Source organism: Hylobates moloch, unplaced genomic scaffold (assembly GCF_009828535.3).
Source record: "Hylobates moloch isolate HMO894 unplaced genomic scaffold, HMol_V3 SCAFFOLD_23, whole genome shotgun sequence".
Lineage (NCBI taxonomy): Eukaryota > Metazoa > Chordata > Mammalia > Primates > Hylobatidae > Hylobates > Hylobates moloch.
The window spans coordinates 8,648,930-8,674,554 of record NW_026652298.1 but is presented as its reverse complement, the minus strand read 5'-3'; the positions used below and the strand labels follow the sequence as shown (position 1 = coordinate 8,674,554).

The 25,625-nt window shown below is 38.6% G+C and overlaps 1 protein-coding gene across 4 annotated transcripts in view; it reads left to right on the top strand.

Annotated features, from left to right (window-relative positions):
* The window catches only part of LOC116462231 (cAMP-specific 3',5'-cyclic phosphodiesterase 4D), an 810,743-nt gene that overhangs the window by 589,118 nt on the left and 196,000 nt on the right, over window positions 1-25,625 (top strand). For all 4 annotated transcript variants that reach the window (XM_032144524.2, XM_058433986.1, XM_032144523.2 and 1 more), the window contains 2 exons: window positions 2,387-2,460; window positions 7,029-7,078. In XM_032144524.2, the coding sequence (XP_032000415.1) occupies window positions 2,387-2,460; window positions 7,029-7,078 (124 nt within the window). The remainder of the gene's footprint in view (window positions 1-2,386; window positions 2,461-7,028; window positions 7,079-25,625) is intronic.

The window sequence follows — 25,625 nt, the reverse complement described above, 5'->3', positions numbered from 1 at the left end:
CAGGCAGCTGATTGTCTGAAGGAGAGACTGGAAGACAGATTTCTTTTTTCACTTTTTATTTTGAAGTATTTCATACATATAAGAGACTATAGCTGGCAATTATGTAAAATATAAAGAATAATATTAAAATGAACAGTTTGAGAAATAGAACAGTTATCAGTATTTTAATGTCCCCTGAGTGTCCCTCCCCAGGTTAATCTGTTTCTATTGCGTCTTTTCAGAAGTAACAACAAATTTGATTTTTATCTTAATCATTGAAGGGGAGACTTTTTGCTTTAAACTCTTTTGTTTAAATTCTGAAGCATGTGAAGATATAAATTATACAAAAATAAATAATTTTAAACTAAAAACCAAGACAAAATATTAAATTAGATTATTTATTAAATTAGAAGTTTATTATAATAGAGGCAAAAACTCCTCTACAGAAATTTCTTCTTTGATGAACTAATTTTTCTTTTCATGACAGATGTTTCCCTTCAAATGATCATAGAAAATAAGTTGCCTGCAGTTCTATGTCTATTTACCCAGCTGTCAACTGCAATGAACTTAACTATTATGTATTTGAATAAAAATCTCAGAATTCTGGGGTTAAAAATCTTGCCTAGGAAGGGGATCTAATCGATCATTGCTGGTGCAATGATTTTATCTTAAAGTCTTCATTAGTATGTTTGATATTCACTTCTTAAAACGTAAATTAAGCCTGCATGACTTAATGACAGTGGATCATTTATCCGATTTACTTCTGCATCATTCAAGATTTCATGCCTAATGAAAGACATCGTGGTCTGATGTCAGCAGTCGGCTATTTGAATACTCCATCATAGGCAGCGTGACCTTTCAGAGCCGTGGGTTGTTTATATGAGATAATGAGCCAGGTTTTTCCAGTGACTGAGTTAATCGCGGTTGGCTTCTTAGGAAGCAGCATTAACTCCTTTAGGGGAAAATTCTCTAAGTCACTGTCCCAAGGCGTACACAGCTCTCCATTGACTTACACAAATGAATGTCAATTTCATAAACAACAACAACAAAACAGAGTCTGGGACATTTTTGTCTTAGAAAAAGAAATTAGACTGATTTTAGTCTAGGTCTGTGCCAGATGAAACATTTCTGAAAACAACTCTGGAAACTTTGAAGCAATTAAAAATTTGGAGACTCTTGAATTACCAATGCTAGGCATTAAGTAAATTTCCCATGTGCATGCCAAGTCATTAAGTCAAAGGTAACGCTGCCCTCATGGGCTAATATTGGCCGAATGCTTTCTATTTGCCAGGCACTGTTCTTGGCAACCAAACCTGTCATTCCATATACTCCTCACAACAATTCTACGAGGTAGGTATCACTATCCCAGTTTTCCAGGTTAGGAAGCTGAGGTACAAAGAGGTTGCATATCTAGTCCAAGTTCACACATTTACTACATAACAGAGCCAGGGAGTCTGGGTTGTTACGTAATACCTACTCAGACATTTGGAATCTGTGTTTTACATAAACTTAGCACTCTAGCTGTCACCCAAATCACCTATAATCCCATCTAATATGGGTTTGACCCTGGGGAAACTTGCCCATTTCAGGAGAATGAGAGGAGGGAAGAAGGAAATAAGGCTCTAGGAACCTTCTCCTAGGCTCACTTCCAGTCTGTTGGCTACTTTCTAGTTCCAGCTGGAATTAGAAAAAGCGACTGTTAGAGATAGTGACACCTATTAGTCCTGCCTTGTCATGTGTGTGGGCATGTCGTGTCTATGTATTCATTTAGTCAACAAATTTTTATTGAGTATCTTCTGTGTGCCAAGCACTGTGCATGTACAGGGCAGCAGCATTTTACATAAGAAATGCATCCCTGAGAGCTTCTTACAATGCACAATTCAGATAACCTTAACAAAAGAAAACGATGTCTGCTTACTGGCTAGAGTAACCATGTGGCAAAGGTAGAAAAACAGTTTAAAATTCACTTCACTTGCCAACTTAAAATTATGAGATTCTTCATCAATTTTTGAAGAGATTTGGGAGTAGGGAATTTTTTATCTCTAAAGTGAGATTTATTAGCATTTTATATTATACTATTTGAAATGTGCATAAAATGCAATCATGTTATCTGTGTATCGCCTGGAATATTGTCTTGGTGACTAAGGAACCCAGAAATACTGTGGAAACTGCTGCTACTGTCACCATATGCATAGACAATGTGGAGAGATTTCTGGAAAGTCCCTGCAGTCTGGCCTCTCTGGATTTCGTGTGGATACCTACAAACTTCACTAAGTGTTGGGAGATTCTTTAGTGGTATATGAAACTAAGTTGCAAGCAATATCAAGTTTTCTCTTAACAAACCATATTCAAGTGTATTTAAAATGGCCTTAGCTCAAGAAGTTTCAAGAATCCTTTCTTGTTGTAGGTCTTGGCCAGTCTGCGAACTGTACGAAACAACTTTGCTGCATTAACTAATTTGCAAGATCGAGCACCTAGCAAGTAAGATATCCTTTTTTTCCCCCTTTTTTGCTGAACTTTTAAATAAGTTTTCTCAACTTCATTGAGCCCAAGGCAATATGTTAGACTTCTCTGTGTTGTTGCCATGTTGTCTAACTGTGTATCCTAAGTCATATGATGTCCTGTTAATTTTCTATAAATACTTTGTGGTGATGGTTCTAATATCAGAAATGAAGCAGTATGACAAATAAATATGGTGATTCCATCTGTCAGAAATCACCTGGCATGATCAGTCCTCTGCCCGGTTATTTGCACTCAGGGTAACTTTATAGTTTCGGCTTACTTCATAAATTAACCGTGGGTGAATAATCTCATCACACCTTAAGATCAGCTGAAAGTCATCCTCTCAAGACAACGATGATTTGGAGGAGCGCCATATCATAGCAAAGATCTTTGATTCTCCTGCTGTTACTGCCTTTCAGATCAGCAGCATTCATGGAGCAATTAATAGAATTGTGGTTTATATGACAACAGGGAAAGCATTTGAAAGATGGGAAATGATTATCATTTCAGGTTCCTGATAAAGGCAAAAAAAATCTAAAAAGATAAAAGTAATTTTTCAATATTAAATGGAAAACTGGTTTGCTGTTATTTCAATGTCCATTTTTTAAAACACTGATATTAATAAGAAATAAAATATTAAAATACCAACTTCAAATAATTTTCCAGAAGGAAAAAATAACATTTAAATCAATATTAAGAGGATAATAAATATAAGTGTATTAGGAACTATAACTTATCTAAGTGCATGACATTTCATAGTAGTTACTACTTCTTAAAAACAATGAAAAATCTGAACTTTCCATTTCATAATAATAAAATTGACCTCCCAGATTCACATTTTTCATTATCAAAAATAGCTCTGGCCATTATTCAAGTACTTCTTGTGATAGAAAAAAGTTTTTAAAAATCAATATAAATGTAACAATGCAAGCTATTGGAATGGAACCCATTAGGTTCTGTTTTTCCAGGTAATGAATTTTTGCAGTCCTATTCTCTCAGCCTGAATACTTCTCATCTTCTTCTTCCTCTCCTCATCTACTGGGCTAATTGTCATTCATTCTTTTGGTTGCAGCTTAAATAAAATTTCTTTTGGAGCATTGCCCCTGACGATACCCAACATAAACACACACCCACAAGCCCTAATCAAAGTGATGTGCCTTTCTATCTCTGTCTGATTGTACCTTGTACTTGATTCCTATGTTAGCACGTAGCTCTCTGTGCTCCTGTTGCCTGTTTGTCTATTGGGATGCTCCTGACCACTGTCAGTTCCCAGTGAGTAGGAATGTAGTCGGTTCATATTTGTATTCCCTGTGCCTAGCTTAATACAGAGTCTATCAGTCTGCAAAGGCCTGTTCGCTGAAAGGGCGAAGTAGTAACCCAGAATGTAAAATCTGAGGGCATGCTTTGAGGTACCTGTTCATTACCAATCACGTTTTCTATGTAATGTGGCCGTGCAATATCATACTGACCTCAGCGGCCCCCTTGGTCTTTGGGGATTTGGTAGCTTGTAAGATCAGTCACCTCCCCCTTAGAAAGTCTCAGCTCTGCAGAAGAAATGAAGTTACTGGTTGTCACTCCCAAACTTTATAGTCTCAAATTTTACCCAGGAAACTGAGATTTTTGTCTTTAAAAAGTGAACAAGAAACTCCCTTTACGCTTCCATTACATATGGTCACCTGAGTACCAGCATTTAAATCTGTGGCAAGCAAATAGTTGATCAGTCAGGCTCCAGAGATGATCTGAGGCCTGTTTCTATGCAAGACAGAAGTTTTCAGCTGACATACAGGGATAGAACAGATTGAAATGGAAAGGAGGAGCTAGAAGAAAACAGAAAATCATAGCTTGAGCCTGAACTTCCTCTCTGCCTTGACAATGCCCAGGGTGACATCTAACCAAACAGTATTATCTGGCAGACTCTAAGTAAAGGCCACTGTGTTCTTCCTTTCGGTCAATGCAAATTTGTTCCTCCATTACTGATTCAAACCAAATCGGCTTCTTTGGGTATCAGAATAGTAGGATTCAATCTATTCATGGCTAAACTCGATTCTCTTCAGTGAGAACAAAGTGCTGTAACTCTGCCTCATCACATGATGACCCTGGAAGAATCAGAACTTTCCCTGCTGGGCACTCAGAGCCACGAGAACATTTCCAAGCTCATCCTTGGATTTTGTGGAAGGCATGTGCTACTTTGCACAAGCCACCCTTTTTATTTGCTGCAGAAAAGGAGTCTAGGAAGAATGCATTCCAAACCCAGCCCCTGGGTGGGTATTCAGATGCACATTGCTGACTTGTTAACACAGTACTGGTTCCTGTCACCTTGGGTTTTTTGTTTTTGTTTTGCCCTTGAGATTTTTTATTCCAGAAGTGAGTTCTGGCTCATCTGTCATTAAAGGAGGTATCGAGGCAACCATGGATCAAAGTATTAATATTTTCTGCTAGCCATTACTTGTTCAGATATCAAGTTCCTGAGTGCCAGTTAATTGTACGATTGATAGTAAAAGAAGATAATTAGTAATGAGTCAACCATTTGGTTTTCCAAAACTGTAGAAAAGTGTAAAAATATTTATTTAATACCATTCCCAGACAAAATCAATGGTTTCTAAATTTTCACAGAGCAAGGACTAAAAAGGAATAATCAGGATCTCAATTATTTGAATGATAAATTCTTAGCAAGAAGGTAACAGAGAACACCCTGTTCCACACAGCAAGACCCCATCTCTTAAAAAAAAAAAAAAAAAAAATTTAATTAGCCAAGCATGGCGGCATACACCTGTAGTCCCAGCTACTTGAGAGGCTGAGTTGGTGGGGGAATCACTAGAGCTCAGGAGTTCAAGGCTATAGTGAACTATGATCACACCACTGCACTCCTGCCTGGGCAACAGAGTGAGACTCTGTCTCAAAACTTTTTAAAAAAAAATTTTAAGAAGAAGAAGATAATTACTGGTATATAGACCAGAGCTATTTCAGAGCAGCTGCTTAAAATATTAACGTTTTGGTTTATTGAGTTTAAATTCTCCCCATTTTCCCCCCAACCATTTTATTTTATAATTAAAAAATCTAAAATAATTCAGAAGTAAAATTTGGTGCATTTTCAATCAAACACAAAATTTTAATCCCAAATCGATACCAATAACCTTAAGAGCAATGAAAGGGAGCCAGAGGCTGAGTGGAACCAGTGAGAATTTACAAAATCCCAGGCTGCTTTCCCCAAGTTTCCCCCACCCTGCTAAGAGATTCATTATCTCAGCAAGGCATGTTTGAAGAGGCTGATGCCATCGGCACATATGTGAGGCTGTGGATGCAGGTTCCACAGAAACATTTCAAACTAGGTAGCAAAGCAGAGCATAGGCCCTAGGATCACATTTGTTTAGTCCAAATCTCAGCTTCGTTACTTAAAACAAGTTCTTCAAATTCTCAAAGTTTTGTTTTTCTCACTGGTAAAATGAGAACAATGAAACTTACTTCCTTAAGGCTTATTGTAAGGATTAAATGAGATAATTCATTTAAAGTGCTTATTTAGCAATGTCTGATCCATAGGAAGTGTTTATTAAGTGTTCGCCTTTGGTAGAGGCAATATATATATAATGATTATATACTTTATATATATATATATATATAATTATTATACACCTAATATATATATCAGACATCTTTGAATGTATCTAAAAGTGTTTTTTAATCATTATATTTTAAAAGCTGTCAGTTACAGATAATAACTTTATAAAGTTATATTTCAAAAATGATGGATATTTTATAAATGATATTCTTTTCAACATAATTTATTAAGCACTGACTGAACACTGGATGCATTGTGCTAGACTGTAGGGAATATAAGTTAATCATACAGCATACTTTTTTTTTTTTTTTTTTTACTTCAAGGGGTTTATAGTCATTTTGTGGAACTTGGCAAACATCTGAAAACTTACAGAATACAAGATAGAATTTATTGAAGTACCTTTGGCTTAGAGTATTTCTAAAGCCTCTATAGTATCTATTTGGACAAGTCATTAATATACCTCTCTAACAAATATATCAGAGATGTTTCTCAATATAAGAAAACAGAAAGGAAAAAGTTCAAATAGCTTCTCTAATTATAAGATAGTTTACAACAAATCATTCACTTCTGATAATGTACAGGCAATCATGAGAATTTATGCCAAAAATAAAAATTTCTTAACCCTGTATTAGGGAAAACAATTATAAATTGACTGCTTTTTCAAATTCAGAGTCTGTAAGCTCTGGCTTCAGCGAATAAAGTCTGTAAGAATTTCCTCTTCTCTCATGTCCCAGTGACATTTACATCAGCTTGATTTACCCTGAGTCAATCACTGTAAGATTTAACAGTTTTCTTTTTGGACATGTGTGATCTGAGCCATAATACAAAGAACGCCTAGGGACTTGTCTGGCTAGTCTGAAAGAAATCATTTGCATGTCCAAACTTAAAAATAATTCTTTAAAGTAAAATGCTATATCTGAAATGACTCAGAGAGCGATCAAATCAATAAGCCCCACGTATTTACTGCTTTGTGTTTTTCTGTCTTTGTCAGAAGATCACCCATGTGCAACCAACCATCCATCAACAAAGCCACCATAACAGGTAAGAAAGATCTGGAGCTTATTCTTCATATGTCTAGGAAGAAACCATTTCTACCAAGAGTCAATATAACACCAACACCAATTTCATGCTGCAATTTGAAAACGTTAAAGAAATAAATTCTTTCTTCTCTACGTTATCATTTCTATCATTGATCTCACAAATTGTCTAAGCTGTTATTTGGAAAATTTTTACTGATTTACATTTTTTACTGATGTACATTATTTTTAACCATTTAACTATGTGCTTATACTCATTTGAGCATTGCTCTGGTCATTTGTATTTTGAGAGATGGTGTTACTTTCAAGTTGCTTCCCATTCTGGTTCCACACATGTGTTAGTAGCATGATATGTCGTCATTTAGTTTAATAAGAGTGAAGGCATAAATAAAAGGAGTAACGTGTTGGTTCATCAATATCCCATTTGTGTGTAGGAAGGAACATTGTTCCAGTAGTCCAATAAAGGACTGAGAGAGCTGAGAATAAACTCATTTGGGAGGGGAGAGAAGTTAATATACAATACAGAAAAAGTTCAATGAGACCAAAACACAAGGATCTATAGATGTTTGGGAAAGAAGAATAGGAGGAAAGATGAGAGAAGTCAAGTGCATAAAAATAAAATTATCTCAATTCTTATTAGTCTGTTTTAGGCACAGGACATGACCCCAACTGAACCAAAAACAGAATGCATGATCTCATTCTGCTGAACCTGAAACCAAATTGAACTCTTTTGACTATTTCTTGAAACCCCAATTGATTCATTAAAATAATTGCCTGGAAAAGAAAACCTATATTTTATAAAATTATTACCAGAAGAAAATTAGCATATTCTCCAAACTAAAACAATTCGTCATTGGGTTCAAGTGTCTTCCTTGAGCTCCAGCCCATAATGTGCTGAGGAGCTCTTATAAAGTTATTAGTGAGTACACTTTGCTTGAAATTTAACTTTATCGTGTCCAGATGTCTGTTTGTGTTTGTGGTCACCACATTAGAGTTGATTCTGGAATCATTGTTAATGTCGTCTTTTCTGAATGTCATCAAGTGAAATTTGTATTTCAATGAATGTTAAATTATTGATTCTCTTCTTCATGTTTCTCTTTCAAGATTTTATTGGTGATGACTTCCAATCATCATTTTATAGTACATATATGGTTAACCAGTTTTGTTCTTGATATTGATCAAGAGATGAACAATAGGGCCAGGAGTGGTGGCTCACGCTTGTAATCTCAGCACTTTGGGAGGCCAAGGTGGGTGGATCACTTGAGGCCAGGAGTTCAAGACCAGCCTGGCCAACATGACGAAACCCCATCTCTACTAAAAATACAAAACTTAGCATGGTGGTGAGCACCTGTAATCCAAGCTACTCGGGAATCTGAGGCAGGAGAATCGCTTGAACCCAGGAGGCAGAGGTTGCAGTGAGCCGAGATCGCGCCACTGCACACCAGCCTGGGCAACAGAGTAAGACTGTCTCCAAAAAAAAAAAAAAAAGAGAGAGAGAGAGAGAGAAACACTAACAATTCCTATATGCTAAAATAAATACTTTGAGTAAGTGATTTCTTCTGCCAAAATTCAAATTCAATATAAATGAGCCTAAACTGAGTTGGAGGTGTGGAACTGGATCCCTCTGTTTCTATGCACTTTCCTATGTTGAGGAATGGACAGGCCTACATTTATGAACCTGTACCTGGGGCCTCTAGTGAGAGAAGCCACATGGAAGCTGGTCTTCAGCTGCTCCAGGCACTAGGTCTGACCCCTGTCAAGAGGGACTACCCTCAACCCCCAATTTTGCAATAAGCAAGAACTGACATTGCTATTTGGGCAGAATGCAGTGCTATTTTGGTCCCTGGAAGCTTTTTTAGCTTGAGTTCACATATGAGCTGGCCTCACAGGTGGAGCAGCATTCTCCCAGAAGAGCAGCATCAGGTACCAGTGGAACTTGTTGTGTCTGACAACAGATGGTTGGGTGCTCAGTGGTCAGGGCAGCTGCCCAGCCATCCCAGCAGATGCCAGGCACAGATTAACAGGAGAGAGTAGCTACACTCAAAGGGCACAGACTTGATCTTAAGCATATGTGACAGACCTCATAGAAGCTCCTAGAAATGTATACGTAGTAAGGGGGTCCTGGAACAATACCAGAAGGAATTATGAGCCACAGAAATTAAGAAATTAAGGTGAATATGGCCTCATTCGTACCCACAAGCTCCTGACCTGAGGCCTAGGGACAAGGAGGACACAGAAATACCTTATCTAGAAAGGGAAACTAATTAACTGTTGTTACCGCTTGGTGCTGCTGGGCTTCTCACAAGTACAACAGGAAATGAACTGACTAAAACTGGGAAGTCATTTTTCTTGCCCGAGCGTAGCTAACCAAGGTGGGAACATGGCATGGGGATGGAGGGATGAGGGCAGTAGCAGGGGAAGGTTCCCCTTTCTGAGCCCATTTTGAAAAAGTGGGCCCTTAAAACCTCAGTGCTAGTAATAATAATGATGGTTGAGACTTTGACATTAGTAAGATTTGAGACACTCAGAAAAGGCGGTGCTTGTGCCTTTCCTCCCTCCGCAGCTCACCACTGAGGCCCCACCCTCTAGGTTCACTCCCTCTAAAGTTGGAACCTGGCTGTACCGTGGCAGTAGTCCTGGGAAGGGCAAAGAAGTATTAAAAAGAGTCAGTGAGGCACTGTTAAGATGAATGAGTCCCTGTTGATAGGGGTCAGACCTAGTGCCTGGAGCAGCATGAGGACTAGCTTCCATGAGGCTTCTCTCACTAGAGGCCCCGAGTACAGGTTCGCAAATGTGTGCTTGTCCATCCCTCAACATAGGAATAAGGTCTAGAGTAACAGGATAGCGTGACAGTTAAGTTCATGGCTGATCCAAAAGGCTGCTAGAGCACACAGCTCCAAGTGCCTCTGGAGGGCAACTCCACAGAACATTACGACATGGTCCCCCTAGAATTGTACCACGTGGTTGCTCTGCCTACCCAGAACTCAAATCATGCTCTATCATGAGAGCTGTGTGGCCCTGGGCAGGTTGCATACCCTTTCTCTGCTCAGTTTCCCTACCTATAAAATAGTGACACTGCTTCCTGCTGTTGTTGCTGAGTTGAATGAGTGAACACGCATGACGCCCTTAGCATAGTGCCTCACAGAACCAGCACTTAATACATCTTTTTAAATTCTATTTTGTTGTTATTACTTGGTTTTGTTTCTAGGGCCAACTGTATACATAGAACTAGGGGTTTCTTCATCAAGTCAGGCTGCTGTAACAAAGTACCATAGACTGGGTGGTTTATAGACAACACAAATTTATTTCTCACAGTTGTGGGGGCTGGAAGTCTGAGATCAGGATGCCAGTAGCCTTCTTCTAGGTTGCATCAGTGCCCTTCGTAAGGGCACTAGTCTCATTTGTGAGTGTTGAATGCTCCACCCTCATGACCTAATCACCTCCCACAGGCCTGGCCTCCAAATACCAACACCTAGTGGGTTAGGATATTGAAATGAATTTTAGGGGCACACAAGCACTCAGTCCATAACAAGGGGTAATGGAAATAATAGGACAAAGACACGAAGGAAGGAAAAGGAACAGTGAGAGAAAGGCAAGCTTGCAGGATCATGAGAGGAAAACTTGTGGGTCCTTAAATTGGCCAGAGTGGATGGGCTTGCTTTGTGCCCATCAAAATGGGGTCTCCTACTGCTCCCAGCACTGTCTCCTCCATTCTCATCACAATCCACAGATGCCGGTAGCTTTGTGATACAGATGATACATTGTTGTTCAGGATGAATTTCAAAGTCTAAGAACTCACTTTCGAGTCATAGTTGTTTGAAGGAGAAATATTAATTCTCTATCACTTTTCTGTAAACCAACTCTAATTTTTAAAAAAGAAGAGTTAAGAACTTCAGCTGTCTACATATCACATACCATGCTTTCTAAGGAGTTGTCCCATAGAATTTACAATACCTTCTTCCTCTTTTCAAGGTTATTACATTTGACATGTATTAAAGCCAGGAGAGTTTTTGTTTTTTTTTTTCTTGAGGCAGAGTTTTGTTCTTATCGCCCAGGTTGGAGTGCAACGGCGTGATCTGAGGCTCACTGCAACCTCCACCTCCTGGGTTCAAGCAATTCTCCTGCCTCAGCCTCCCAAGTAGCTGGGATTACAGATGCCCACCACCATGCCTGGCTAACTTTTTGTGTTTTTAGTAGAGACAGGGTTTCACTATGTTAGCCAGGATGGTCTTGAACCCCTGACCTCAGGTGATCCACCCACCTCGGCCTCCCAAAATGCTGGGATTACAGGCATGAGCCACCGCACCCGGCCGAGAGTTTGATTTTATAGCATTAGGGTTTTAAAGCAGGTAGGTCATTGGCCAGTTTTTATTTTCATATATAGTAGATAAACATACAGGTCTAAAATGATCTAACAATTCCTTAAAAGTAAGGCTTTGAAGTGTGCATTTATAAAAGAGACTTATACTACTAAGTAGCTCTTTTGCTCTTTAGTGTGATATGACAAAGATGATGTGTGGCATTTGGAGCCTGAATGTGAACCCGGTCTCTCCCTTTTGCTTCATTTCCTCATTTTGGAGATTTGAGTACCTAACACTTAGGACTGTTGCAAGAATTCAAGGAGATAAGTTATATAAAAGGATAGAGTTCAAGTTGGGCATGATGGCACATGCCTATAATCCCAGCTACTCAGGAGACCAAGGTGGGAGGACTGCTTGAGTTTAGGAATTCAAGACCAGCCTGGGCAATGTAATGAGACCCTGTCTCCTAAAGTAAAAAAAAAAAAAAAAGGAAGCCGGGCATGGTGGCTCACGCCTGTAATCTCAGCACTTTGGGAGGCCAAGGCGGGTGGATCACCAGGTCAGGAGTTCAAGACCAGCCTGGCCAAGATGGTGAAACCCCGTCTCTACTGAAAATACAAAAATTAGCCAGGCGCGGTGGCAGGTGCCTGTAATCCCAGCTACTCAGGAGGCTGAGACAGGAAATCGCTTGAACTCTGGGAGCGGAGGTTGCAGTGAGCCAAGATTGGGCCACTGCTCTTCAGCCTGGGTGACAGAGTGAGACTCCGTCTCAAAAAAAAAAAAAGAAAGAAAGAAAGAAAGAAAAAAATGGATAGAGTTCCAAATGTGATGAGGAACTCACCAAGTGTTTCTTCCTATAACCCTGTCCCATGCCTGACTTTTTTTTGTTCCTAAAGCTAATTTAAAAACTGGTAAAATAGAGGTAGCAGAGAATATTGGTGTGTCAGCTTCTTTGGTACATTTCATTTATGATTTTGTTTTCACACAGTCATGGCATGACATTTTTAGTAATCCTTTCATCACTTAGAGTAAGGCTCACCTACATACGTCCTTAATGTATGGTGCACACCAGAAGTAAAGAGTGCATTGGAACATGAGAGGGTGGCAAAGAGTCAGAGATGCCCAAGCCATACCTGTATTGGGACAGTGATCCCATTTTTGAAGTACAGCCATGTAGCTTGGGGCACAGTCCTTCCTTGTAAGCATTTCATTTTCGAACAACCTTAGCTCAAGGCAAGCGTTCTGCAGCCATCTCATTAAATGTTGTTACATCTTCACAATACCATTTTCAATGCTTCTGAATTTCCATATTTCCAATATGTTTATTTAATCATCCTCAATTAGAGGATTTTCATGCGAGGACACAACTCTAAAGAAAACGTATTTAAATATCTTTATTTTAAAGATGAAAAAACTGAGACCTAGTGAGAGAGGGTGCTGCTTAGTGACAAAGCCAGGAATAAACATGTGGTTCCTTTTTCGAGTCCGTGGTCCTTCTTACACCTTTATAAAGTAAAATAACCCATTAGATTCGGGTGGCTTTTACACTCACCGTGGAAGTATATGCTTTAGAGAAAGTAAATGAAGTATTAATATTAACTCCTGAGTAATAGACGTGGCATTGTATTATTTGTATATGAGCTTGAAAATTTCTCATCCCAACCTCTCACTGGACATGTCTCTATAGTTATAGCTATTTTGATTATATCTACTGCTTATACCCCAGAGGCAAAGAGACCAGTAGCCTAAAGCAAAGGACTTCTGGCTTTGGACTTTGGAAAATACAAGTTCTTCTTCTATAGGAGCAGTGAAACTAGTACAGCTGCCTACTCTTTACCTGTAGGGGGAGACACATGATGCAGTGACAAGCATAGAACAACACAGAAGTGGTTTTAGTCCAGAAAATAAATAAATAAATAAATTGGTCTAATTCTTCAGTCCATTTTGTATTTTTTTACCCTGAAGATTCATGGCTTCATTAAAAACAGTAAGTGCATTCTAAATAGAATTTAGTCAATTGGCAAGTAGAGAATTAAAAAGTAAACTATCCAAATAATGCTAGTCTGTCAAAACACAATGAGAAGAAATTTAATCTTATATGTTTGTTGTTCTAAAGCACAAGCAGTTTCTAAGAATTAATAAGGGGGAAAAACAATAATGATATTTAACTGGGACAGTTACTTTTTGTTATCTGGGCTAATCACTTAATGCTTTGAGCTTATTGAATGAAAGAAACTAAGCAACTATTTCATGGTGACAATAACGATGCTGGCTACTTACTTAGATCTGCCTTTTAAATCTGTGTGTGTGTGATAAAAGCAAGTAGTATATATAATTTGTTAAAAAGAAATATAGAGAGAGCTAATAGATGGGAGCAAGAACCATATAAAGAAGGCAAAAGGGATCTACGTGAGAGAAATATGTAAGTCCTCAGGAGATACTGAAGTAAAACGTGTGTTGTGTCAGTGTATAGGGAAGACAAGAGACCCAGCCATTGTCAGAGAAGCCCCACTTCCTCATCAACCACCAGCAGGCAGCAGCTTCATGCTGTAGTTCTTTTTTTCCTTTAATAAAGTAAAGATTGGGCCACACTTTAATAATTGCTGAAAATATGTGTTCATTAAGCTTTTTAAAAAATGTGATCGAAAAATGCTGATGATTCATTGTGTTTAATAGCTTTAATAAAAAACTGATAAAGCATCTAATACATCTAATGACTGTCGGATTTCCTGAATCTTTTAAGCTGAAGGAGTTTACTTTTACAAAAATCCTCATTGAAAAAGAATCTTCTGGCAAAAACATTGAACTGAAAGATTTGCATAAATGCATGGAGTATGACTATTTATTAGTTAAACTTATGATCTTTTAGAGCAGTAAAAGTCAGTTTTCTTTCTTACAAATGAATTTGTTTTAGCCTTTTATGCTTTTATTTAGATGAGTAGAGCCATACCTATTAATATATAAAAAGATCGGATCTGACACCGTGGCTTTTTGATCAGGAATTGATTGAAGTTAGACTTGGTTTTATGAATAGTGAAAACAAGTGCTATGTCCTAATTATGAGGGGAAATAATTGTATCTCTCTTGTCTGAATATCTGATTTGGATGCTTTGTTATAACTTTAATTGAAATAATTAAATGGGGCTGCATATTCATTTAGCCTAGCAAAAAGGTGATGAGCTAGCATATATGTTAAAAACCCAGCTTTCCTCTTACTAGTTGTCTAATTTTGGTCAATGTACTTAAATTCTCCAAGTTTTGGGGGTATTCTTTATCAGTAAATTCTAACTCAGTGCTTAACTTAGTACTTGGTACTCAGAATGTATTCAACAAATGTTACTTGTCATTATTGCTATAATATTATTATTATTATAAGTATCTGCTTGGTCAACAGTATTTTCCATGCACCTTATATATGGCATGCATAGGCTCTGGAGGTAAAATGTGACTACTGGTTCAAGAAATTTACAAAGTAAGGGAGAAAGAATTATAAATAGTTAAGCACTAGCTAAATGCCATGATTGAAGCCTTTATATTTTTTATTTTAATTAATAAATTTTTAGAAATAGGGCCTCACTCTGTTGCCCAGGCTGAAGTGCGGTGGTACGATCTCAGCTCATTGCAACCTCCGCCTCCCAGGCTCAAGCAATCATCCCACCTCAGCCTCCTGAGTAGCTGGGACTACAGGCATGCACCACCATGTGTGCATAATTTTGTATTTTATTTTTTGTATTTTTTGTAGAGGCGACGTTTTGCCATGTTGCCCAGGCTGATCTGGAACTCCTAGGCTCTAACAATCTGCCCACCTTGGCCTCCCAAAGTGCTGGGATTACAGGCACGAGCCACAGAGCCTGGACTGAAGCCTCTTTAAATATATATATATATATTCAAAATATATATAATATATACAAAATATATATAATATATAAAATATATATTTTATAAAATTATATATTTCTTATATATTATATAAATATATATTTCTTATATATTATATAAATATATATTATATTTCTTATATAAATATATTTATCATATATTATATACATATTTATTATATATTATATATTACATACATATTTATTATATATTCTATAAATAAATATAATTCTCATATAAATAAATATAATATTTATTATATAAAAATATATTTCTCATATATAATATTTATTATAAAAATGAATATGTAAAATATTATATGAAAATATTATATATTAAATAAGTATATTATATATTCATATATAGAGAGAGAGAGCCAGTGGCTCTACCTAGGAAATGCTCCCTGCTAAATTTGAAGAACAGAATGCTTTCCATGTGGTTAGGGGAAAATTGAGGATTACCTCACAACAAAAGACCAGCAAGAATAAGGTATGGAAGCATGGAATGCCTGTCCGTATCAGGGGACTGGGAACAGTAAAGGACAAATTGAGTTAAAGGTGTATAGGAGCAACTGAACAGGAGGCTCCAGAGGTAGATTAAGGAAATAGTATTTGAGGCTTACATAAATAAGTGGACTTTATGTTATGGACAGTGGAAAATCATTGAGCATTTCCAATCATAGGAACAAATACACATTTCAGAATGACAGTAATTGGAAGCAGTGTAGAAAGAGACTGAAAAGAAGAAAGACTAGGGGCAGCCCCATACTCTTCAGGGGGCTGTCACGGGCCTTGTACAGGATCAAGATAATGCAGCTCTGAACTGAGGTGGAAGTGGGGCTGTGGAGATGAGGGAATGGGTTCACAACTCTTCAGAGATAGAATTGAAGGGACTTGGGGGTTGATTAGAGCAGAGACCGGGGATGAACAATTTTAAAGTGAAAGTATGAGCCAGGCGCGGTGGCTCATGCCTGTAATCCCAGCACTTTGGGAGGCTGAGGCGGGTGGATCACCTGAGGTCAGGAGTTCAAGACCAGCCTGATCAACATGGTGAAATCCCATCTCTACTAAAAATACAAAAATTAACGGGCGTGGTGGCACGCGCTTGTAATCCCAGCTACTTGGGAGGCTGAAGCAGGAGAATCGCTTGAACCCAGGAGGCAGAGGTTACAGTGAGCCGAGATGGCACCATTGCACTCTAGCCTGGGCAACAAGAAAAGTGAAAGTATATATATACATGTTCATTACAGCACTGTGAATGTGCATAAAGGGTTAAAAACAATCCAAATGCTAAATAATGTGTGAATTCTATTTAGGTAGGGGTTAAAAAATTCCCATAATAAAATGATTTTAAATAATTTAATTTCGAGAAAATTTTAACAATATGGGAAAATGTTTGTATTTTAAAGAATACATAATAAAGTGCCATGTGGGCAATAGGCACACATTTAATGCACTTTAATTATGTATATTGAATTGAACTTAAATTACTTTTAGTTGTTGACCAGTAGTTAGCAAAGGTAGATAGGTTTACCATTTTACATTGAATCTAGTGACAAACATGTTATTTCTCAGGTCCCAGTTGTTAGTTTGCCTCTCCTTGCCTAGAAAGGGTACTGGTGAGACCTGACCTAACAATATTTCAATATTATGGTTCCACAGTCCAGCATTAACTGTATTTTAAAATAACAATATCTCTCACATAGGGCAGCATTTTATGGATTATTGAGCCTATGACAAAAATGTTGTATTATCCTTCAGATGATCAGAAAAACTACCCTTAGGGCTAGATGCAGTGGCTCACACCTGTAATTCCAGCACTTTGGGAGGCGAGGGAGGAAGATGGCTTGAGGCCAGGAGTTTGAGGCAAGCCTGGGAAACACAGTGAGACCTCCATCTCTACAAAAAATTTTAAAAATTGGCTAGACATGGTGGTGCGCACCTGTAATCCCAGCTACTCAGGAGGATCATTTATGCCCAGGAAGTTGATGCTGCCGTGAACCATGATCATGCCACTGCACTCTAGCCTGGGCTGTAGAGCAAAACCCTGTCTCAAAGAAAGAAAAGCTACCACGTGAATAAAGGATCTCAGTGTCGCCAAAGTCCACTCCTGCCAGCATCCCTTCCCCGCTGCCCTGAGTTTAAAAAGAGCAATACTTCCCAAGCCTGTCTCTGATCAAAGGAATCCCCAAGGGCTTCCTGAAAACAAACACAAAATGACTGATTCCCAGACTTTCCAGAACTGAATATCTAGGATAAGGCTCAGGATCTAAATTATTAACAAATACTCCCAGGTGAATGGCTTGATTGGCCAAATTTGGGAGAATAATGGAATACTGAAGAAAGCAGGTGAGAGGGCTGCCTGTGTACAGTGTTGTCGTTGAGTTGTTGATAACTTGTTGGAAAATCCCTGTCTTTCTGGGAAGTGTATATAGTGACACCCACACCCTCATCTAACAAACAGTGCAGCCCAGGATAAGCAAGATTATATGTGCAAAGTGCTCCACGATTAGTGAAAGAAAATACAAGGTTATATTATTATCTGGGCTGACTTCGTCATCCTGGGCATCAGCGTCAGGGTCATCATCTGTTATCTCTCAAAATACATACAAGATTTTAAGTAGAGCAGCTTGCTCGTCTCTGAGAAGAAAATCAAGTATCACATCTACCTTTGTGGATGTGGGAGGGAGGGAGTTTGGGAAATGTTTAGTAATTGCATTCTTTTTGTCTTCTCGGACACAGTACCAAGTCTCCTTAAACTAATAAAAGAAAAAAAAATAAAAGAACCACACAAACTGCATTCTTCAGTCACTCCCTTTCTCCACAAAGTGCTCCCCACCCATTTCAGCCTTAGAAAATATTCTAGGCATACTCAGAAATACAGTGACTGTGGTGGGGCAAAATGTTGAAAATTCCTTTGAGGCTCATTTCCCAAATTTTACTGGCTGGATGTTACACTGAATTGTTTAACTCTAAATAAATAGGGAGTGCACTCACAGCATCCTTTCTTTTGTTATATCAAAAAGCCTCTCTCAAAAAATGCTTTAAAAATCGGTTGGATATATTATTAATACTAATATTAATAAAAGTTAACATTTACTGACATTTGAAATGTACTAAACACCCTAGATGAGTAATCTTTTTAAACCTTATGATATCCAAAGAGGTAGACACTGTTGCTATTCCTGCTTCATAGATGCAAAACTGGGCTAGATAAGTTGAATAATCTGATTAAGATACATGGGTAGAAAATGACAAAGTATGGATTGACTCAGAGGGAGAATGTCAAGTCCTCTCCTAAAATGTCCCGGCACGTACACACATACACAAGCTGCTGGATCTGCTGGTCCTCAAAAGTTATTCCCTAGGGACTTCTCTCTTCCTTCTTTTTTTTCTCTCTCCTTCCCTCCCTCTCTCTCTCTCTTTCTTTTTCTTTTTTCTTTTGAGAACAGAAAACAAATCTATACCATCTATTCCTGAATGTATATGAGTGGAGGGTAGGACAAGAGGAGGGATAAGACCTGTGGATGCACAGAAACTCTTTGGGAAACCCTAAGAACTCTCTATAGTTATATAAGCTAAGGAAAGGATTCCTGCCAGGGATATAGGATTCTTCACACACTCTTCAATTCCCACACTTCTCTTCCTGACTCCTCTGAAGTGCCCGTTGTCACCAAAGTGCCCAGGGACAGAGCATCGACAAGGAAAGGCCCAGGTGTGTGTGAGAAGTCAGGCAGATGGGGTGTTTCAGAGGAACCAGGGTAACGCAGTGCTTCAGCGTTAGCACTCACCTTGCTTCCGGGACCACTTACCACCAAGGCCTGAAAGGGCAGGCCCCACCTACTGGGAATATTCATCTCTTTGGGTAAAGTCTCTTCATGCCATTCTCATCTCTTAGCTACCATTGCTAGGCAAAAGTTTCCTAGCTCACCATCTCCTGAATGCACTTCCTTGAGACATGTCTGATGCTTAAATATCCAGTGCTTTCTAGGGTGCCGTCTTCCTTCTGTTTTTTGTTTTGTTTTGTTTTGTTTTTTGTGGTTCCTTTTCAGCACTGTTGGTCCTGTGGAAGTATTTCTAATTGACTGTATTCTATACGCCACACAAAGCAGATGGGTGTTTATGACATTCTCTTCTGGATATGTTTCTGATGTTTGCATATTGAACACAGAACTGTCCACGTAGAGAACCTGATTTCTGCCTCTTCCTGGGTTTGCTTCTACTCATTTAGTCCCTAGTATGTGAAAGGCTATGCTTAGGCTCCAAGGACCCAAGGAGGAATAAAATACCTCCAATAAGCTTCAGGACCATTACTCTAGAGGTTTGTGGAACTTAAAAAGTTAAAATGTGTTCTGTTGAATGACAAAAAGCATTAAGTTAATAGAAAACAGAGGGCTTATAAGTGAATGGATAAACGAATAAGTAAAATAAAGAAGAGAGAAAGGAAAGGAGAGAGGAAGAATGGAGTAGAAGCAGGTGAGATTGTTTTTCTAAAGAGCTAAGAAGCTGCCTACAGTGTTAGCTTAGAGACTGAAAATGGTTTGGGAAAATAATTCAGGAATTTAGGGAACACTTCACAGCATGAGAAAGTGGAGGGCTGAGATTGGTAAAAGAAGAGATGTTTCAAAATAGCCAAAAGGAAAATAGAAAAGAACTGGTCGTGAAACTGAGACCTCAGAGTTGAATGACAAGTAAGATACCTCTGAAGTCACTGACTGTGGACTGACTGTTATTTGGCTAATATTGCTTCTACAGAGAGAGACCTAGGTTTTATCCTCCCATATAAAAAAATCTCAAACATTGGTAGGTTTTATTTTTGTGTTTTGACGTACAAGTCAAAATCCATGTGAAGGAGGAGGAACAAGACTGAGGGGTCAGAAAATTAGGGTTTCATGACTGGCTGTCCTGCTCACCCACTTTACGTGTGACCTTAGAAAAGTCACGTAGATGTCTTAGATCTTTTCTGTTAAAATGTGGTGGGTAATAATTATACCTTCCTAATTTTGAGGAATTACATGAGATAATCTATGTAAAAAATTAGCACGGTGTCTGGGCCATAGTAAATGTCAGGTCTTATTTAAAAGCATGTGGAAAGTGCTTAATATGTTGAAAAGTATTATAAACTACCAATAAATGTTATTGTGTTATTCAATTACTGTTGATCCTCAAAGCAGCCATCTCTGGAAACTGTACAATTATTTGAGCCCTGATGCCATTGCTGAAAGCAGTTTGGAAGTGGCTTTAGAGACCATTTACAGACCATATAAGACACACACATACAAAAAAGCAATAAGCAATGTCACTGGTTTATAGTAACACTTCACTTATGACCCAAAATATTATTTCCAATATGATTACCAACCCTATTCACCAGACAGAATGTCAAATTAGCTTAGATGGGGCTAACTCCAGAAATGAAACCATTCTCAAGGGATTTTAAAGAGTTTTTAAAGAAGTATCATGTGGACTTTTAAGGCAATTCCAAGACAGGGAGCCCTAAAATCATTACAATGATGGCAACGTGTGGAATAAGCATATAAATACATTTTCCCAGATGCAATTTTGAAGGAGACAAAATCTGAACTCTAGTCAGTTTGTGAAGGAAAAGGAGCAGTTTCTGTGAGATTTCTTTTACCCCTCAGCCAACCTCAAGACAGTCTGTCTTTCTACAGACCCTCCCTTACTGTTTCTCTTTACTGGAAACTGTTGAGGGTACTGGAAATAAAGGAGAAGGCCAATGTATCTAAGACCACTGGATCAGAGAGAAGCCCAAGAACCTTCATCATTTCCACAGAAAGGGCAGCAGAGGAAATTAGCCTGGCCTTTTGTCATGCCATTATTTCTCAGTGAGTCTATTAAATTATTGTGATACACTAAACAGTGGGTCTGCATTTTGTTCTTTGGGGATTCCATACAATTCTCCCCTTGGCTGGCTTATCACCTCCCCTTAGAAAATGGTGTCTCAGCAATGATCCTCTGCTTACAACACAAAAAAAACCAACTCTGCTCATTTATGCAAAATTCTTAGCGGAAAAATATAGGAAGAATTCCGAATTCCCTGAGAATTAGTGGGGTGACAGGTGGTGGTGGGGGCGCTGGAGGACGAGGTTTGAAGGAATCAGTCTATCTTTACAGTGTCATTATTTCAAGAGTCAAACAGCAATGAAGGGATCTAATTTGTCTAGTTTGGGTCTTGGGCCTTGGCTAACAGAGAACAGGCAGGTGGCTTCAGTTCCGCCAAACTATGTTATAAAATGTGGTAGTAAGAGCTGAATGATGGGACCAGATTTTGTGGGTTCATATTCTAGCTCTACCACTTACAGATGTTTGTGCTCAAACAATTCATTTAACCTTCCAGATCCTGAAACTCCTCACTTTTGTAGTAAGCACAGTAATAGTATTTATCTCATAGGGAGTTCATGAAAATTATTTGAGGAGACATTTATGAAAGGCTTGGCATGGTGGCTCACACCTGTAATTTCAGCATTTTGGGAAGTTGAGGTGGGCGGATCACCTGAGGTCAGGAGTTTAAGACCAGCCTGGCCAACATGGTGAAACCCCGTCTCTACTAAAAATACAAAAAAATGAGCCAGACATGGTGGTGCACACCTATAATCCCAGCTACTTGGGAGGCTGAGGTAGGAGAATCACTTGAACCTGAGAGGCACAGGTTGCAGTAAGCTGAGATCGTGCCACTGCACTCCAGCCTGAATAACAGAGGAAGACTCAGTCTTAGGAAAAAAAAAAAAGATATTTATGAACAATGAAGCAAAATGCATGGCTCACAGTAAGCACTTGATCGTTGCTGGTTATATTATTATTGAGATTATCTAATAGGGATACAAAGTATATTCCTGAAAGAAATTAGGGTGCTCTTAGATAGGGGAAATAAATGCCGGTAGGATTGGTTTCAATGCACTATTTATTTTGTTAATTTATTTCTCACTGAATTTCTTTTTATGATACTCATTTTTTTAGAGATCTAGATGGTACCTGTCATTAATGTATCCCTGAGAACTCAGTTCCTCTGAAAGCACAAAAATAATTTGACCGTCTCATCATTTGATCCACACACATTTATTTATGCCTCTTTTATGCTTGGTTCTATACAAGACACCATGATGTGTGGCCCCTGTAGGAAGTCCTGGCCTCTGCCTCTAAATCTGTCATCTCAGCCAAACCCCTGTTCAGATTATCTGTGCCCTCTGCATAGCCATTCACTTCGCCTGGGTGCAATCATGCCTTCCTTACCCAACATTTAACAAGTCCAGTCCAGCAACCTACATCATGCCACCCAACAGAAGGAAGGCATTATTGACTCAGAACAAAATAAAGGCACTCTTAGAATAAGTTTATTAAATAATTTTTTTTAAAAAAAGGTATGTGCCTTTTCCCAGGGGAGCAGCTAGGCATTGTCAGAGGGTGGATTCATTAACTCAATACAGAGAATCCTGGCTGCACTATTTGTTAGCTATTTGACTTTGAGAAAGTTATTCTCTGAGCCTTAATTTCTCATTAGAAGATGGGAATAATAGCAAACCTATCTCAGAGCATTAAGTGAGAATTAAATGAAGTGAATTAAGCACCAAACCTAGTATCTGACACATAGTAGGAACTAAAAAAGAAATACTAGTTCTTGAATAAACATTTTTTTTTTCTTGACTGTGCTATGATACTTCCATCAGTGAGTTTCCAAGGCAAATGAATCATCTTTAGAATTGGAAGCTCAGTGTAAGCAACAACGAAGTAAAGAAAACAAGTGAATTTCTCTTGAAATTATTTTCCTTTACTGACTTGTCCTTTATTGTCTGTGTTCACAAGAAACTAGCTCTGACTCCCAAAATGTCTGCCTGTTTCTATGGCCAGTTCTTTTCTACATGTTTAAATTCCTAATTGTGCACACAGTCTTAGTCACTATATTTTCATGTGCAAGCAATTAAGACTCATTTAACAGCCCTCCCTCTGGAAGGTTTTGTTCTCCATCTGCCACAAATCAGATTCCTTAGGAACATATTTGATTTTGAAACAATGTTAAAGTACTGTTCATTTTGTTCAAATTTCATTTGTGTACCATTTTTTAAAGTGATGTAAATGGACAGCCACAAAAAGCTCAGCAGCTGGTCAAAACAAAACATCAAAGACACCATTGAAATGGGGCAAAAAAATTAAAAACTAATATACTGGGACAATGCCAAATAAAAACGACAGTCTGACAAACATTCCTCAGACACATTTTGCTCATAACAACTATTTCCTTTACAGCAGATTTAAAATATGGGAAAATGGGAGTACACCCCAGTTGCCACTCTGAATCTTAGCTGTCCTGAGTTCACTGCAATGTATATAATAGGGAAGTCAGAAGGTGGAAAAGAGGAAAAGATTAAATTTGTAAGTTTTTTGAAAAATATATGGTAAAAAGTAGAGGTATCCAACAGATTTGTACGATAGATTGTTCATTTAAGGGCCAGGAGCGGTGGCTCACGCCTGTTATCCAGCGTTTTGGGAGGCCAAGGTGGGGGGTGGATCACCTGAGGTCAGGAGTTCGAGACCAGCCTGACCAACATGGAGAAACCCTGTCTCTATTAAAAATACAAAATTAGCCAGGCGTGGTGGCACATGCCTGTAATCCCAGCTACTTAGGAGACTGAGGCAGGAGAATCGCTTGAACCCGGGAGGCAGAGGTTGTGGTGAGCTGAGATCGCGCCATTGCACTTCAGCCTAGGCAAAAAGTGAAAGTCTGTCTAAAAAAAAAAAAAAAAAAAAAAAAAAGATTGTTCATTTAAAAATCAATTAGATTGGCCAGGCACGATGGCTCACACCTGTAATCCCAGCACTTTGGGTGGCCAAGGCGGGTGGATCGATTGAGGCCAGGAGTTCAAGATCAGCCTGGGCAACATGGTGAAACCCCGTCTCTACTGAAAAAAAAAAAAAAAAAGTAGCCAGGCATGGAGGCATGGTGGCACATGCCTGTAATCCCAGCTACTTGGGAAGCTGAGGCATGAAAATGGCTTGAACCCGGGAGGCAGAGGTTGCAGTGAGCTGAGATCATGCCACTATACTCCAGCCTGGGCGACAGAGCAAGACTCTGTCTCGAAGAAAAAAAAAAAATCAATTAGATAAGTGAGAATGTATATTCAGGGAGGCTTAAATCTATGTACTCAGATTAAAAAGAAGATTAATTACAATTTTTTTTTTTTTTTTTGATGCAGCGTCTCACTTTTTGCTCAGGCTAGATTGCAGTGGCACAATCACAGCTCACTGCAGCCTCGACCTCCTGGGCTCAAGCAATCCTCCCACCTCATCCTCCTGTCTACCTGGGACTACAGGCACACAGCACTGCACCACCATACCTGGCTAATTTTTATTTTTATTTATTTATTTATTTATTTATTTAGAGACAGGGTCTCACGATGTTGCCCAGGCTAGTCTTGCACTCCTGGGCTTAAGTGATTCTCCTGCCTTGGCCTCCCAAAGTGCTGGGATTACAGGTGTGGGCCATCACACCCAGCCAATTTTGAAGTATCTAATTTTTAAAATGAAAAATCGATTAGATAATAGTTCTCCCTCACTACAGGTGTTTTTAAATAAACTTTTCTTTATTTTCAGAGAACTTTCTCTGCTTATATGCCCCAGTGTTGGGAGACTTGAAAGGAATCACCAACCAAGTTAATGCAATAAATTTCCATATATAGATCAATTGGATGTTTTGTCCCTAGCTCCCTAAGCCTTTAATAAACTAAATTGTTTTGGTATCACTGGATGAAAGGTTCTGTAAAAGTTCAAAGTATTGTTATTTGGGGCATTCACACCTGCATGTTTAAAATGCCTTTGTGCAAAATGTAGTCCAATCTGCTTTCAAATCAGACCTTCAAAGAAGGGTAGATTCATCCATATGACAGATCCCCTTAGGTGCTTCTCTACAAAGAAAAAGTTAAGCTAGCAGGTCTACCCCCACTCATTATCTTTGTCTCTTTGTGCGTAATCATCAAACGGCACCTCTTAAAAGAAGACCAAGAGAAAACTTTAGTATCTCTTTGCTGGAGATGCAAAGCAAGAGATATAGAAGGAACTGGAAAATAGTTGTTAAGTAAATACAGGGGGAAAATGGAAATTGAGAGGACGTACTTTTCGCTAACAGTTGTAAACTAAAAATAAAATTTGAAGCACGCCTGCACCCTCACCCGAATGGACTTCCCCCTTGGCCAGGGCACTCTAAAATTTAACCTGAAAGACTGATTTAGGCCGCAAAGGAAGTCAGACATGCCTTATTTTACCCCTGCAGCATTAACATCAACACAGACCTTAAGTGTGATAAACATTTAGGATCTCTTTTCTTGGAAGCCTGCTACCTGGAGGCTTCATCTGCCTGATA